This window comes from Oncorhynchus nerka, linkage group LG13 (assembly GCF_034236695.1).
Source record: "Oncorhynchus nerka isolate Pitt River linkage group LG13, Oner_Uvic_2.0, whole genome shotgun sequence".
Lineage (NCBI taxonomy): Eukaryota > Metazoa > Chordata > Actinopteri > Salmoniformes > Salmonidae > Oncorhynchus > Oncorhynchus nerka.
The window spans coordinates 69832293-69849123 of NC_088408.1; the positions used below are offsets into that span (position 1 = coordinate 69832293).

Genomic DNA, 16831 nt, shown 5'->3' on the forward strand with positions numbered 1-16831 from the left:
GGAGAGACCATGTGAGGTTATGACAGAGCCAAGTCTGACCAGACCAGTCTGGCGATACCCCCGGACAGAGCCAACCAGGCAGGATACAACCCCACACACTTTGTCAAAGCACAGCCCCCACACAAATAGAGGGATATCAACAGACCACCAAGTTACTAGCCTGAGACAAGGCTGAGTATAGCCCACAAAGATCTCCTCCATCGCACGAGCCCGAAGGGGCACAAAACCAGACAGGAAGATCACGTCTGTGACTCAACCCACTCAAGTGACGCACCCATCCTAGGGACGACATGGAAGAGCACTAGTAATGTCCGCAAAAACACTACAGTAAGTACTACAGTATACTACAGTCCGCAAAAACACTACAGTTTAACTACAGTATACTACAATCCACAAAAAGCACTACATTAATTTCGAGAGTATATATTACAGTATACAACAGTATACTACAGTAAATACTAAACACTACAGTGAATAGTACAGTGTAGTCCGCAAAAACACTACAGTGAATACTATAGTATTTATACCATAGTATACTATAGTATTTTTTCATGTGGCTTGCCCGACAACCTTCATTTACATACCTATTGAAATGAAAATGTAATTAACTATGGTACAGTATATTGAAATATTAAATATTTCCACAAATCTTGATCAGTCTGTAATTGTTGTAGCTTTGTGGTATTGTATGTTGAGGTTCTGTGAAAAGGCCTGGGGTGTATTCATTACAGAAACCGTTAATTGTTTAATAACCAAACGGAAGTGTTTTTATTGGACAAATTCAGGTAAGTTCCACCCCATTTCATTCCGTTTGCTTCCGTTTAAGAAATGTTTTGCAACACAATCGATGTAATGAATAGACCCCTGTGGTTTCGTAGGAGTGCCAAGGAGGTGAGGCAACTATCAGTTTGGTAATCATTAATCTCACCAAAGGCATACGCCACACACAGCAGCTTCCAGTATAAGAGCCAAAACATATATTTTTATTTTCATACTCAATTTCCCAGCACAATATATTACTGAGAGAATTAAAACAAAAATTCTAGTCATGCAATAATTATTAACAATACAAATGCATCTACATTTAAGGACATATTTTATCAGATCAGAAGCAGAGACAATATTTGAAGCCATGTAGTTGTTAGTGTTTTGCTTATTATAGCCAATATTTTCTAATCATAGAAAGTACAATGTTTAAATTATCCTAAGGCAATAGATGGACTGCATGTAATTAAAAAGGGTGTGAGACTGGTACTCATTACTCCGATTCTGTTGCAAAATGTTTCTTAAACAGAAGCAAATGGAACAAAACGGGGGAGGGACCTACCTGAATTGGTCCAATAGAAACTCTCATTGTATTTGCTGTTTGGCTAATTATTACACCTGTTTCAGAGTTTCAGGTGAAAGCGACTGAAGAGAAGGCAAGCAAAAGTTTTGTTCTGGTTCACTCTGTCAGGCCTCTTGGAAACTACATTATCTTTGGAATATTTCTGTGCAGAAAGGTAATTTGGATTCATTCATTATGTGATTGTTGAATTAAATACTGCTCAGGAATATTATGAATATGTGCTGATGTACTTGATAGGTTAAAGTACAAATTCCTGACTCACTCAGCAACAGCCGTTAAGTTAGAGAGGAGAACTTGGTGAAAATACAGTAGGTAGTTATCGTTGAGGATCAGAACAGGTTTATATATTTTAATTCTGTGCAGGGTTGTCTATCCCTTGGAAAGTGTGAGTGTATATTGTTAAGGGAAAACAAGTGTCCCATTATCAGTAATTTCAGTGCATGATAAACACTTATTTCCCTCACTAGCTTTAAGCACCAACTGTCAGAGCAGCTCACAGATTACTGCACCTGTACATAGCCCACCTTTAATTTAGCCCAAACAACTACCTCTTTCCCTACTGTATGTATTTATTTATTTAATTTATTTATTTTGCTCCTTTGCACCCCATTTTTATTTCTACTTTACACATTCTTCCACTGCAAATCTACCATTCCAGTGTTTTACTTGCTATATTGTATTTACTTTGCCACCATGGCCTTTTTTTTGTTGCCTTTACCTCCCTTATCTCACATCGTGTATATAGACTTGTTTCTACTGTATTATTGACTGTATGTTTGTTTTACTCCATGTGTAACTCTGTGTCGTTGTATGTGTCGAACTGCTTTGCTTTATCTTGGCCAGGTCGGAATTGTAAATGAGAACTTGTTCTCAACTTGCCTACCTGGTTAAATAAAGGTGAGAAAAAAAGACTACCTGTTTGAGTAATGCTTCCTAGAAACTAGATTAAAATCACAATGAGGAAGTACACATTCAAATGACTCAGGTAGTCATTGTAATCATATTTCTCTTGGTGTGCCATACAGGTTTACCAACATGGTCACTCTGGGAAAGTGCCTTACATGCTCAAGACTACAGTTAGCTGTGATGTTTGTGGTAACAGTTTATCTGAATACAGGTGAGTAATGCAATGTATCCTAACCTAGTCGCCCTATGACATCCACTATTTTGGGCCCTTCTAAGTCCACTCTGCACCAGACAAAGTCCACTTTTAAACTGATTCATTTCTAGGTCCATTTATCTTTGTCAGGGGATATAAAATGTGCCTGTGTGACAGCCATTGACTATATGCACATCCTTACACGAGGTTTATGTCACCTGATGTAGCCGGGTGGAGCCCAGACAGTGTCCCAGGTCAGGGAATTACAATGTCTGCTTCTGTTCACCCATTAGCTGGTGTCTGTCCTACATGTTCGATATATCACATTATACTTATACAAACTGCTTAACAGATGTCCAACAATTGTGGATATTCACTAGGAATCAAACAAACAAATGGAAGCAAATGAAACTGGCAGGGACCTGAATTTGTCTAATAGAAACACATTTTCTGCGGTTTGGAATAATGATTACACCCCTGTTGTGGAAGTGAAACTACAGTACCCTCCAAGTTTTCATACCCCTTGACTTATTCCACATTTTGTTGTGTTAGAGCCTGAATTTATTAAATATTTGTTTTCTCACCTATCTACACACAATACCCCATATGGCGAAGTGAAAACCTGTTTTTAGAAATGTTTGCACATTTTATGAAATGTAGGTATTCACACTCCTGAGTCAATACTTTGTAGAAGCACCTTTGGCAGAGATTACAGCTGTGAGTCTTAATGGGTACATCTTTAAGAGCTTTCCACAACTGGATTGTGCAACATTTCCCCATTTATTCTTTCAAATTTTTCAAGCTCTGTCAAATTGGTTGTTGATCATTGCTAGATAACCATTTTCAGGTCTTGCTATAGATTTTCAAGTAGATTAAAGTTAAAACTGAAACTCGGCCACTCAGGAACATTCACCGTCTTCTTGGTAAGCAACTCCGTGTTTTATTGGATTTGCCCCAAACATAACACTTTGTATTCAGGACAAAAAGTTATTTGCTTTTCCAATTTTTTTGCAGTATTACTTTAGAGCCTTGTTGCAAAGAGAATGCATGTTCAGAATACAAATATTTCAGTACAGGATTCCTTCTCACTCTGTCAATTAGGTTAATATTAGTATTGTGTAGTAACTACAATGTTGTTGATCCATCCTCAGTTTTCTCCTATCACAGCTGTTTTGAAGTCACCATTTGCCTCATGCCCATTTCTCCTTCTCCCAAATCCAGTCAGCTGATGTTCTGAAAAAGCTGCAAAATCTGGACCCCTACAAATCAGCCGGACTAGACAATCTGGACCCTTACTTTCTAAAATTATCTGCCGAAATTGTTGCAACCCTGATTACTAGCCTGTTCAACCTCTTCTCAGTGTCGTCTGAGATTCCCAAAGATTGGAAAGCAGCTGCGGTCATCCCCCTCTTCAAAGTGGGGACACTCTTGACCCAAACTGCTACAGACTTATATCTATGCTACCCTGCCTTTCTAAGGTCTTTGAAAGCCAAGTCAACAAACAGATTACCGACCATTTTGAATCCCACCATACCTTCTCCGCTATGCAATCTGGTTTCAGAGATGGTCATGGGTGCACCTCAGCCACGCTGCAAATCTACCATTCCAGTGTTTTGTCCAGAGGACTTGTTCTCAAATTGCCTACCTGGTTAAATAAAGGTGAAATAAAAATAAAATGGTGAAATCCTATTGGTTTCCTTCCTCACCGGCAACTGAGTAAGGAAGGACCCCTGTATCTTCGTAGTGACTGCGTGCATTGATACACAATCCAAAGTGTAATTAATAACTTCACCATACTCAAGGGGATATTCAATGTCTGCTTTTTTACATTTTTACCCATCTACCAATAGGTGCCCTTCTTTGCGAGGCATTGGAAAATCTCCCTGGTCTTTGTGGTTGAATCAGTGTTTGAAATTCACTGCTCGACTGAGGGACCTTACAGATTATTGTATGTGTGGGGTATAGAGATGAGGTAGTCATTAAAAATCATGTTAAACACTTATTGCACATAGTGAGTCCATGCAATTTATGTGACTATTATTGTACTCCTGAACTTATTTAGGCTTGCCATAACAACAGGGTTGAATACTTATTAACTCAAGACATTTCAGTTTTTTATTAATTTGTAAAAAAAAATCTGAAAAAAAAAGTACACTTTGACATTATGGAGTATTTATTGTGTGTTGGCCAGTGACAAACATTTAGATGTTGTAATCCATTTTAAATTCAGGCTGTAACTGAAGGCACTGTACAGTATGCTGAATTAGTCACAGGATGTTGTTAGAACACAATGCTGTTAATGCAGGAACTTGTCACTTTAGTCTGAAACTAGTCTAAGTTTCAATCCTGAATGTGTGTGTTTCTCTAAACCCTAAGATATCACAGTGGCTATGCAGATAACATCCACAGGGTCTCAAACCATTCAAAGAGCCCAGGGGGAGACAGTCATGCTGGGGTGCACATACACCCCTGCCCCCTCTGACACAGGAGATCTGGACATTGAGTGGTTGAGTGTCCATCCAGACATGACCCAGAAAGACCAGCTGGTGAGACTACAGAGCAGGAGACAGAGGCGGGTCTTGTTATGAATAATTTTAAGGGGAGGGTTTGGCGATGCAACATGGGTCGTAAAACGAATATGTTAGTCTTAACATCCACTCATATCTTTGGCAGACTAGTCTTGGAGAGTCTTCTCCTCATTGTTGCAGTAGAAAAACAAGACTTGTTGCTTTGTCATTGAAGCAAATCTCTATCTCTCAGGTCATATCTTATACAGGAGGACAGAAATTACATTACGGGGACCCCAGCTTGTCTAAGAGGATGGACTTCACAGGAGACCCCGCGTTGGGAGACGCCTCCGTCTCCATCTCTGCAGTGAAAGCCTCAGACACAGCCACCTACCAGTGCAAAGTCAAGAAGGCGCCGGGTGTCGACATGCGAAAAGTCACTCTGGTGGTGATGGGTGAGGAAGGCCGCCCCTCCCAGACTAGTTTCTGTTTGACCAGTTTCATCATTCCACTGTCCTGTGTCCTCTGTTTTTAAATCTGCTTTATCACTGAAAAGGAATTTGAACACCCTGGTGCTCCTTTTGTTATCAATATACTAATTTTCTTGTAGTGGAAATGCACTTAGAAGGAATCAACACATTTACACAATTGCCCATTTTGCCATTGGTCGCAGAGATGCATATGTTAAGTAAAACAAAGGAAATGGTATTCACTTGTACTGTATACTTACTCTACACACTCTTTATGAAGTTGTTTTCCTGAGACAGTTTAACCTCTTCTCTTACACCAGTCCCTCCATCAGTGCCTAAGTGTTGGGTTGAAGGCGTTGAAGAGAAGGGAGCTGATGTCTCCCTGCGATGCAAGTTATCCGTGGGATCCACCCCCCTTAACTATGTCTGGATCAGAGAGAGTGGAGGGGCCATCCCGCCTACAGCAACACAAAGTAGGAAACCGGAACTAAAGTCTCTAGATAAGACATGGCACACATAACCATAGGTCTACTGTGCATGTTGATATACTGAGGTGAGGTGTGGTTTGTAGCTGACAGTGATTGTCTTTGTGTTCCATTTAGACTCTCAGACTGGAGAGTTGATGATAAGAAATCACTCAGAGAGCTACATGGGAAATTATCTGTGTGTGGTGTCGAATCCTGTGGGCAAAGAGCAGTGTAAATACACCCTGCACGCATACAACCGTAAGTTTAATTGGGAGAAAGTGAGGAACGGTGCATATGTGTGAACCTGTGTCTGAATATCATGACTTTCTTTTTTAGCTCCCAACAAAGCAGGGATCATAGCAGCTGCTGTGATTGGTGCACTGCTACTGTTGCTCCTCCTCCTGCTCCTCATATGGCTTCTGATCTGCTGCTGCCACAAACGTCGCTATGAGAAGGAGGTTGCCCATGAAATCAGGTATGAAATATGACATTCCATACCTTCCAAGAATTACATGCAGCAGACAAACTGTAAAATGTGTTTAACTCCTACCGTTCTGTGCCACTCTTCCATGGCCTGGCCCTGCCCAACAGGGAGGATGCCCCAGCCCCAGAGAGTCGACCTGCCAGCAGGAACTCCAGCTTCCGCTCGGTCCGCTCGGTCCTAGGCTTCCGCTCCCCCCCTGGGGCAGTCTATAGCTCAGTGACAAAAGGTCAGCCCAAGAGGACAGAGTCAGACAATAGGAGCTTCTACACCAACAGTAGCATAGGCATGCCTGCCCCCAGCAAGCAGAAAGCCCCTCATTTGCCACCTGTGCTGAAATATGACGGCAGTAATGGTTACCCTGTGTAATAATGTTTTGGGTTGGGGTAAGGATAAGCATGAAACCTCATACTTAAAAAATTGTCAGTTTTAAGATATTTTGCCAACCTTCAGTATAAACAGCTATATCACATGCAGACCCGGCATTACAGGATATGTATAATCTCATTCCCATGCTACTTCCACCCTGTACTTTGTGCAATAGCCTGAAAACTCTTGGTGCAATAGTGCAACGGATAATGTTTTAGTAACGTGAAGCTCAATTGAGGATTTTGCCAATGAGAATGAGTGAGAAGGAGATGATATTTAAAGTGTATGTCAGATGCAGTGGTGTAAAAATACTTGAAAGTACTACTTAAGTTGTTTTTTGGGATATCTGTACTTCACTATTTATATTTGACTACATTCCTAAAAGAAAATAATGTACTTCTTACTCCATACATTTTCTGACACCCAAAAAGTACTTGTTACATTTTGAATGCTTAGCAGGAAATAAATGGTCTAATTCACACACTTATCAAGAGAACGTCCCAGGTCATCCCTACTGCCTCTGATCTGGCGGACTCACTAAGCACATGCTTCATTGGTAAATTATATTGTAGCGTTGGAGCGTATCCCTGGCTATCTGTAAAAAAAAGTTTGCTTAATATAAGAATTTAAAAAATGTATACTTTTACTTTTGATACTTAATTATATTTTAGCAATTACATTTACTTTTGATACTTAAGCAAATATGTTTTAGACTTACTCAAGTAGCATTTTACTGGGTGACTTTTACTTGAGTCATTTTCTATTAAGGTATCTTTACTTTGGGTACTTTTTCCACCACTGGTCAGATGTATGTTTTTTATTCTATGTGACTTATTTTGTCTAACAGACAAGTAACCAAAATGTTTGTAATCTTTTCTGAGTTTAATGAAAATATATATTTTTTTAATCAAGCACTTGATTCTGAATCAGTTGTATCCTGTACATTTGTCACCAATCGAAAAGTTAATGACCCCACCCTCAATACACCAGGCCAATGATTGTTAATACGGAATGACATTGTGTGCCAGTCATGTGATTTAAGATATTGATGTTGATCTAAAACTTGACTGATTTCATACTGACTAGCCTCAGAAGGCAGACAGTTCAAAGAATAAAAGCTTGAAGAAACTCTATGATCAAAGGATTTTTTTCAATCTTCGCACAGTGGAATGTCTACAATGATTGATTTGGATGCAAGGATCACTGGGTTTTTGCCTTTTTTTTTTGGTTTCCATCATAGTATAATATTGATCTGTCTAGACTCCTCATTCCACATTCAGACCTGCCATAAATAATTAGGCATGTTTTCGTTGTGGTCTTGCCAAGCAGAATGCTTTAGGAGTCAACACCCAGAGCACCAACCCTGTACAGTGTTGAATAAACACAGAACATGAAGGTGAGCCAAACGCAGATTGCCCCCTTTATCACATGTAAATCGACCCTGTGGAACGGATGTGTAGATCTCTGGCCATAGCTCCAGGAAGGATTTTTGCATGGGAACTGGACCCCGAGGTTTTGTTCAGTATCTGTGGTTTTGTCAACATGCCATTCTGCAATACATCTGGTTCAGTAATTCCACTGGATATACACAGAGCGAATTGACCAGTGTTACCTAGTGTTGATTCAGGAGTTAAATTAACATGGTGTAAAATAACCCCAGTGTTGTGTGATTGTGTCTGTTTTACTTTGTGGGTAGTAAAACATTCCCATCAAAACCATGGTCATCGTTATCAGATTTCCCAGCATGCTCTATGGCAAAACATTTTTTTAGGATTGTTTTTCATATCTGTGCTTTTGCATGTGTAGCATAAGACTAATCAATCAAATATAAATAACATTTTTCTAAACTATTCCAGTCCAATGTTCCTAACCCTGACAGTCATTCTGAATGCACGTTGCAGGGCAGGTGAATAAAAAAAAATCCAAATGTTGGATTCCTTAACTCAGGCTGTCTTCCAATAGGAATTACACATCACATTGCAAGCCAGCATAATATGACTTGTAGGCCTGATGTGGCCTGTAAACCTGGAGGTTCCTAACACCACTGTTATGGGAAAACTTGGCCATCAAAGGTCTTATGATATTTTTAATGTATTGTCCTAACAAGTTTAATTTGAATGTTAACATCACCTCCAGTAGGAACTCACTTGGTGAGGACTGAACATGAACAAATTAAAAACCATGTCTCTGTCACTAACAAATACAGGCATGGGTGGTAACTCTACAATTAATTGGAAAAGGCAAGGAACACTGGCAAATGTATATTGGAAGTGTGGCCTAGTGGGGTCGTGGCTTTCAATTGTTTTTGGCCATCTGTGAGTGGACGTTTTGCAGCCTACCAGTTTAAGTGGTCTATGGTTATATTAGAGAACGTGTCAGAATATAGGGATCAATGAAAGAAAGTCGTCTCTGTTTCAGCACCAACTGGTAAATTTAAAAATACTCTGATCTTGTAGATTATTTAGGAAATTGTTAGAGTTAGGAAAGTATTTCTGAATCATAAAAAACAAGGTTGGAGAGCCTTTACGCACAAAATATACTGATGACTCAAAAATAGTGGTTTAATTCATGCTGAAAGTTGCCATATTCAAGATCAATGCATGAAATATTGGAAGGTGAAAACAAAGTGTACAATAAGGGTGAAACAATAGTCCTATAAATCTACCCTAATTCTTACTAATCACAGAACTGTATGACAATGGTCCAGTCGTCGTGCTCCAGGTTTAACCTGCTACGTGTGGTCAGTTCCATAATGATTCAAATAGGCTTCATGTCAATTATTGCACAACGTTATTCTATATGATAGAGGAAAGAAAGGTCGACGGAATGGAATGATGCAAAATGTAAGATACAAATTGAAGGAAACCAACACTAAAAAATACCAGTTCTAATACTGACAGTGGTTACTATTTAAGATGACACAAATTGTAAAGTAAAACTAAGAAAAGCCTGGGTATCCAAATTTAATCCGTGCAAATTACGAGGGCATACAAGAAAAATGCTGAATAAAGGCACAACTATTTATAGCCTACTTCACTTGGGAAAAGGGACTGCAATACATGTCATGTTTATATGATTTTCAGTTTGGTTTCACATTCGTCTCAAGGGGAAAGAATAATCTAAAACAATTGAGTATGTGTATTTACAATCGCCTTCTCCTTATCAACAGCTCTCAATGCATACATTACAGTGCATGGAGATTCAATTGGAAGAAATAAAGTAGATACTTATCCCACTTGGAACTGGTAGGTTCGCTAGACCTTATTCATGGTTTCCTCGCATATAAAGGTGGGGGAATTATTAGGGAATCAAGGTCAGACTATAGCGTATCTATAGACACCTTCGCCGCACCATTTCTTTGATCTCCCCCCAAATGAATAGCGGGTGAATAGCAGGGCAGAATACGCGTAGAGAGAAAAGTGCAGAAAAAAGGGAATTATGTTTAATTTGCCAGCGCTTGACTCGAGTCGGAATGCCCCACCCCAATGAGCACACATCTTCACCCCAGGCCTATGGAAATGCACTGCCACCACTGCCTTTTGCCATCACCACCAATTCAAATAGTATTGTGAATAGAGTTCGATGCTCCTCTATAAATTCCAGTCAGGAGACTCTGAAATCAAAGGTTCTGTGCCTCAACTTCATGCCATTCTTAGTCAACATCTTCAGGCTACTTCTTAAAGCCAAACTTTGAAAACAAATATTTTTCATCTTCATTGCTAAGATATTGAATTGTTTCAAGTTGTCGTAAAAGAACAAAGAGAAAACATCAGATGCAAAGGGATCCTTGTCTGAAGTAAAGTTATATCCAAAATAACCACATTCAATGGTGTAGGTGCTTACCTCAGCCTTATGGACTTTGAAATGTTTTCCAGTTGATTTTCGATTAGTAAATTTCCTCCACAAAGAAAAAGTCCTGGCTGTGTGTTACTTTGATTCAAATGAAAACCCTGGTAAATGTGTGAGTTAAATGTAAGATTCTGAAAGTACATTTTATGCCGTAATAAAAAGGCTTGCAAAATATGGTATTTGAAACATTTCAGCACTAATTCCACCTCAACCTTGAACACTTCAACATCAACTGTATATTAAAATTCTGTGAAGTCGGAAGTTTACATATACCTTAGCCAAATACATTTAAACTCAGTTATTCATAATTCCTTACATTTAATCCTAGTAAAAATCCCCTGTCTTAGGTCAGTTAGGATCACCACTTTATTTTAAGAATGTGAAATGTCGTCATCACATTCCCAGTGGGTCAGAAGTTTACATACACCCAATTAGTATTTGGTAGCATTGCCTTTAAATTGTTTAACTTGGGCCAAATGTTTTGGGAAGCTTGTGGAAGTCTACCCACAATAAGTTTGGTGAATTTTGGCCCATTCCTCCTGACTGAGCTGGTGTAACTGAGTCAGGTTTGTAGGCCTCCTTGCTCGTACACGCTTTTTCAGTTCTGCCCACAAAGTTTCTATAGGATTGAGGTCAGGGCTTTGTGATGGCCACTCCAATACCTTGACTTTGTTGTCCTTAAGCCATTGTCCATTTGGAAGACCCATTTGCAACCAAGCTTCAACTTCCTGACTGATGTCTTGAGATGTTGCTTCAATATATCCACATACTTTTCCTTCCTCATGATGCCATGCATTTTGTGAAGTGCACCAGTCCCGCCTGCAGCAAAGCACCCCAACAACATGATGCTGCCACCCCCGTGCTTCACAGTTGGGATGGTGTTCTTCGGCTAGCAAGCCTCCCCCTTTTTCCTCCAAACATAAGGATGGACATTGTGACCAAACATATTTATTTTTGTTTCATCAGACCAGAGGACATTTCTCCAAAAAGTACATTCTTTGTCCTCATGTGCAGTTGCAAACCGTAGTCTGGCTTTTTTATGGTGGTTTTGGAGCAGTGACTTCTTCCTTGCGGAGCGGCCTTTCAGGTTATGTCGTTATAGGACTTGTTTTACTGTGGATATAGATACTTTTGTACCTGTTTCTTCCAGCATCTTCTCAAGGTCCTTTGCTGTTGTTCTGGGATTGATTTGCACTTTTCGCACCAAAGTATGTTCATCTCTAAGAGACAGAACACGTCTCCTTCCTGAGCAGTATGACTGCTACGTGGTCCCATGGTGTTTATACTTGCGTACTATTGTTTGTACAGATGAACGTGGTACCTTCAGGCATTTGGAAATTGCTCCCAAGGATTAACCAGACTTGTGGAGTTCCACAATTTCTTTTCTGAGTCTTTTATTTCACCTTTATTTAACCAGGTAGGCATATTGAGAACAAGTTCTCATTTACAATTGCGACCTGGCCAAGATTAAGCAAAGCAGTTCGACACATACAACAACACAGAGTTACACATGGAGTAAAACAGTCAATAATACAGTAGAAAAATAAGTCTATACAATGTGAGCAAACGAGATGAGATAAGGGAGGAAAAGGCAACAAAAAAAAGGCCATGGTGCAAAGTAAATACAATATAGCAAGTAAAACACTGGAATGGTAGATTTTCAGTGGAAGAATGTGCAAGGTAGAGATAGAAATAATGGGGTGCAAAGGAGCAAAATAAATAAATACAGTAGAGGGAGAGGTAGTGGTTTGGGCTAAATTATAGATGGGCTATGTACAGGTGCAGTAATCTGTGAGCTGCTCTGACAGCTGGTGCTTAAATCTAGTGAGGGAGATAAGTGTTTCCAGTTTCAGAGATTTTTGTAGTTCGTTCCAGTCATTGGCTGCAGAGAACTGGAAGGAGAGGCGGCCAAAGGAATAATTGGCTTTGGGGGTGACCAGAGAGATATACCTGCTGGAGTGCGTGCTCCAGGTGGGTGCTGCTATGGTGACCAGCGAGCTGAGATAGGTGGGGTCTTGGCTGATTTCTTTTGATTTTCCCATGATGTCAAGCAAAGAGGCACTTACTTTGAAGGTAGGCCTTGAAATACATCCACAGGTACACCTCCAATTGACTCAAATGATGTCAATTAGCCTAACAGAAGCTTCTAAATCCATGACATCATTTTCTGGAATTTTCCAAGCTGTTTAAAGGCACAGTCAATTTAGTGTATGTAAACTTCTGACCCACTGGAATTATGATAGTGAATTATAGTGAAATAATCTGTCTGTAAACAATTGTTAGAGAAATTACTGGTGTCATGCACAAAGTATATGTCCTAACCGACTTGCCAAAACTGTAGTTTGTTAACAAGAAATTTGTGGAGTGGTTGAAAAACGAGTTTTAATGACTCCAACCTAAGTGTACGTAAACTTCTGACTTCTACTGTATTCATCACATTGTACTATCAACATTTCTGGTTTTATCTTAGAGCACCTAAATAAGCTGGTGGACATAGTTTAGAGAACCAACAGCACAATGCAAGGAGCCAATAAGGTGCATATCTGAGCCATAACTGGCCTGATAGCCGTCCTCACTATGTTCTTCAACCTGTACATCTTCCTGATGAGCCTAAAGAGCTACAGGCAGAACAAACACTTGACCCCGTGAGACTACCAGCACAGCTCTGTCTGTGGCCAGTTGTGCCCACCAGCTGCTCTGCAGTCTCTGGATGACCATGGGCAACATAGACTGCCGACTGGCCACGGACAGGTCTGCCAACTTCACCATCATGTGGACCACCGCCTCCCTGATCTTCTAATACAGCACCGAGTTGGTGATTGAGCCCATCCGCTGCTACACCAAGATCCAAAGGCCATCCTGAAGCACTGTAGTCCTGGTCATCCCTGTGTGGTCTCAGAACCTGTCTGCCCATGTGGACTGTTCTCGTCCCTGAGAATAACACATGAAAACAAGAACTGCGGTGCCATCATGTCTAATGACAACCCGTGCATGATACAGATCACCATTTATCTAGTCCTCTCTGACATCATCCTGGGAGTACTGATGCTAAAGTGTTGCATATCCATCTTTGTTCACCTGGCCATCCATCTCCAGCACATTAAGACCAGTACCAATGGTTTCCACGCGCCTAAGCTGGACTCTGAAATGCGGTTGATAACATGACCCTGGTACTGTTGGTTGCTCTATATGTACTATCAGGTAACGGTGAAGAAAGATAATGCCATTGTGCTCTCTTTACTCTTCTATATCACTTTCAGTGCCTTGGTTCTTATGGTAAGAACTTCTGGAAGGTTCTCCTCCACTCTTACAATGTCTGCCTGGATGAGTTTCCCTGTCGGTCCTGGCTGAAGGTACCAGAGACCAAATGCAAAACCAGCTCTGCTCACAGTTGAACACCGAGGTCAGACCAGGGTAGGCAGTGAGCTGGCGTACATTTAACGTGTTTGGATAGTATGGGTTTAGAGCCATCTGCTTGTCTGACCACTTCACTTCATCATTAGGTTAAATGCGTTTCTTATTCTTCCAGTCATAAAACTATGATAGCTTAAAAACTATTTATCCACATGTTATTTTATAATAGCCCTGTCTCTGTTTAATGTTGTTATCAGTTTAATTAAGCCGTTTTTATCATGGGTGTAGTTATTAAGTCATGATAATAAACAGAGTAGTTCAAGCCCTGGATGCTGATTGGCTGAAAGCCATGGTATATGAGAGAATATGGAGGCGAAAGAAACCTGTTTATAATAGCAATAAGGCACCTCGGCGGTTTGTGCTATTTTTGCCAATATATCACGGCAAAGGGCTGTATCCAGGCACTCTGTAAGAACAGCCCTTAGACGTGGTATATTGGCCAAATACCACATCCATTCGGGCCTTATTGCTTAAATAACCTCCCGTGTCTTTTGCCATTATAGATATTAAGATTTACAGGCCTTATTAATATCATGGCTAGTCATTTTGGGGCCTTTGCCACAGCCTGTTTCTCTGATCTCAACAGCTACTATCCTGTGTCTTTCTGAGAGCATAGCGAACGGGATTAAAATGGTTCAGTAAATTGTTCTGACATCTATAACCAGGTCATTAGCATAACAACCAAACAATACACTCCACCAATCAAACTGCATTTGAAGTGTACACAAATATTTTGCTGAAAATCTGTGCCATGTATAGTGGATGAATACATGTTCTGTAGAACCTCTGCTCACAAATCTAAAATATTAAGACAAATATGTGACAGCCATATGATCTTTCATAATTCGGCAACACTGACAATACCCCATTGCTACATTCCCTCTAGCACCATCTAGTGAAGTCTAATATGGAGATACACAGGGGTATTTCTGATCACTCAACTGCACTTAAAAGGAAAACTCCACCCCAAAAAACGATTTTTTTGTTATTTGTTTCATTTTGTCCCAAAATGATTTGCTTGTCAGCAATCAGGTTTTCAAGATATGTAACTTTCAAAATACAGAAATCATCCCTGTATGATGCAAACTCAAGTTAGTTTTTGGGCAGACTTTTCATTTAAGTCTACTTCTATCTATTGGTCAATGGCTTCTATCTATTGGTCAATATTGACAATAAAAACCAGGTCTCGTGAAACTCGTCCATGGATGAGCGAATATCACAGGGCAGCCTGGAAGCATCACTTCTTTAGTCATGTGACTCAGGGACTGCAGGGAGAGTGATATCCTGTCCCCCCCAGTATCTGACAGGAAGGAAGAGGCCATTAGGAGGCCAGATTACCAAGACCAGTATCTACATATCACACAGGGCCTACTGCAATAAATGACACTTCCCAGCCCTCTCCCTCCCCAGCCCAGGCAACACCACTGTACAGAAACAGACTGCTTTCACATATAGGGAACAGTCTTGTGTTATACTACAGTCCACGTAAAGAAACAATGTTGTGATCTTGATACATTTAATACCGCTATGAAGAATGTTCTCTTTCTCAATACACAACATAAAAATAAAGCATGAATATGACTGAAGCACAATTACATGCAGAACCTCTGGTATCTCAAGGAAATTACTGCCAGACATAAATTCTCACATTCCACATCACTATTTACCAGAATTAAAATGAGGCTTTGTGTGACAGAATGAAAAGAATCTCACTGTCATACCATCTCACCAGACGTCAAGGTCCTTCATTATCCTCTCAATTATCGCATAATTATTAATCAAAAAATATATAATGAAGTCCCAACTAGTGCCTGATATGTCCTTGATAAGAGATAAGGGATGACACCGGCAATAGATATGAGTACAGGATAATGATTCTGCTGAGGACAGAGACTGGTTGTCTAGCCTTCTGTAACAATACCTTCAACAGAGCAGTTTGTTAAATTCTTTATTTTTGTTTGGTCGGATTTACAAGTTTTATTGGTAAAAAATATATATATTACATCTCTTCATGCTACTATAAAGCTTTAAATCTCTTTACAAATATCTGTTCTGATCATTGTTAGAAAAACTCATTTAAAAAGGGTTAGATCCCTTCTAAAATATCTTTGATCCCTGGAAATAGTCTAACCTAAAATACTGACTCATTCTTGCACTACATACATGAAAAGGTCATTTCTGAAATTCTGAAAGATTACATGCATAGATGAGCAATTCAGAGGACAAAGAGAGCATTGCATTGTTTTGAAAATAACAACTATATGAAACCGAATAATAAAAGACAATGCATACATTGATATATAAATCAAGTTGAAATGTTCACTGTTGAAAGTAGACCGATGTAAATGACCATGTCTCTATCTGTCCAACTCAAGTTGCTTGATGAACACATACCAATTAACTTGAAATCTTTCAAATAAGTTAAAGTAATACAACAATGAATCAATAAAAGCGTAATAAAATGAAACTATGAAATGCACCAGGACTTGGGAGGAAAAAAATACCTGCCAACTTTAAACAGATTATTGAGTTTGTGCCATACCGTGTTAAAACTTGCTAAATATATCAAGCGGATTTGTATAGAAAGCATGAGTTCAAGACATACAATAATTTGTTTTTTATAAAACGTCAAAAATATACCATTTAAAAAAATCTAATTTACATGAATTCCTTCCAGTGCATGTCTCTAAAGATTCTGAAATCATTGAGGTACTATCTTAGTGTGCTTTCATCACACAAATATGTAATGCATAGTTACTCAGTATTTATGAGTTAGCCAAGGTTATTCAATGTGACTATCGTCCACAAACGTTTTTGGGGAACAGTT

General features: G+C 39.6%; 1 protein-coding gene across 1 annotated transcript; it reads left to right on the forward strand.

The window, feature by feature from the left end:
• The first annotated feature begins 1469 nt into the window (after positions 1 to 1469).
• Positions 1470 to 7874, forward strand: LOC115140001 (coxsackievirus and adenovirus receptor homolog). The gene is made up of 9 exons (XM_029677972.2): positions 1470 to 1502; positions 2192 to 2245; positions 2374 to 2465; positions 4824 to 4993; positions 5208 to 5409; positions 5745 to 5897; positions 6027 to 6149; positions 6228 to 6366; positions 6483 to 7874. Exons 3-9 carry the CDS (start codon positions 2384 to 2386, stop codon positions 6739 to 6741), a joined length of 1128 nt encoding a protein of 375 aa, XP_029533832.2. The 5' UTR covers positions 1470 to 1502; positions 2192 to 2245; positions 2374 to 2383; the 3' UTR covers positions 6742 to 7874.
• Positions 7875 to 16831: the final 8957 nt, after the last annotated feature.

What these genes read in the sequence shown, in the direction of transcription:
- LOC115140001 (XM_029677972.2), top strand. Translation starts at nt 2,384, where the DNA reads ATGGTCACTCTGGGAAAGTGCCTTACATGCTCAAGACTACAGTTAGCT. An exon ending in AACAGTTTATCTGAATACAG is followed by an intron (nt 2,466 to 4,823) that starts GTGAGTAATGCA and finishes CTAAACCCTAAG; the next exon opens with ATATCACAGTGGCTATGCAG. An exon ending in AGTCACTCTGGTGGTGATGG is followed by an intron (nt 5,410 to 5,744) that starts GTGAGGAAGGCC and finishes CTCTTACACCAG; the next exon opens with TCCCTCCATCAGTGCCTAAG.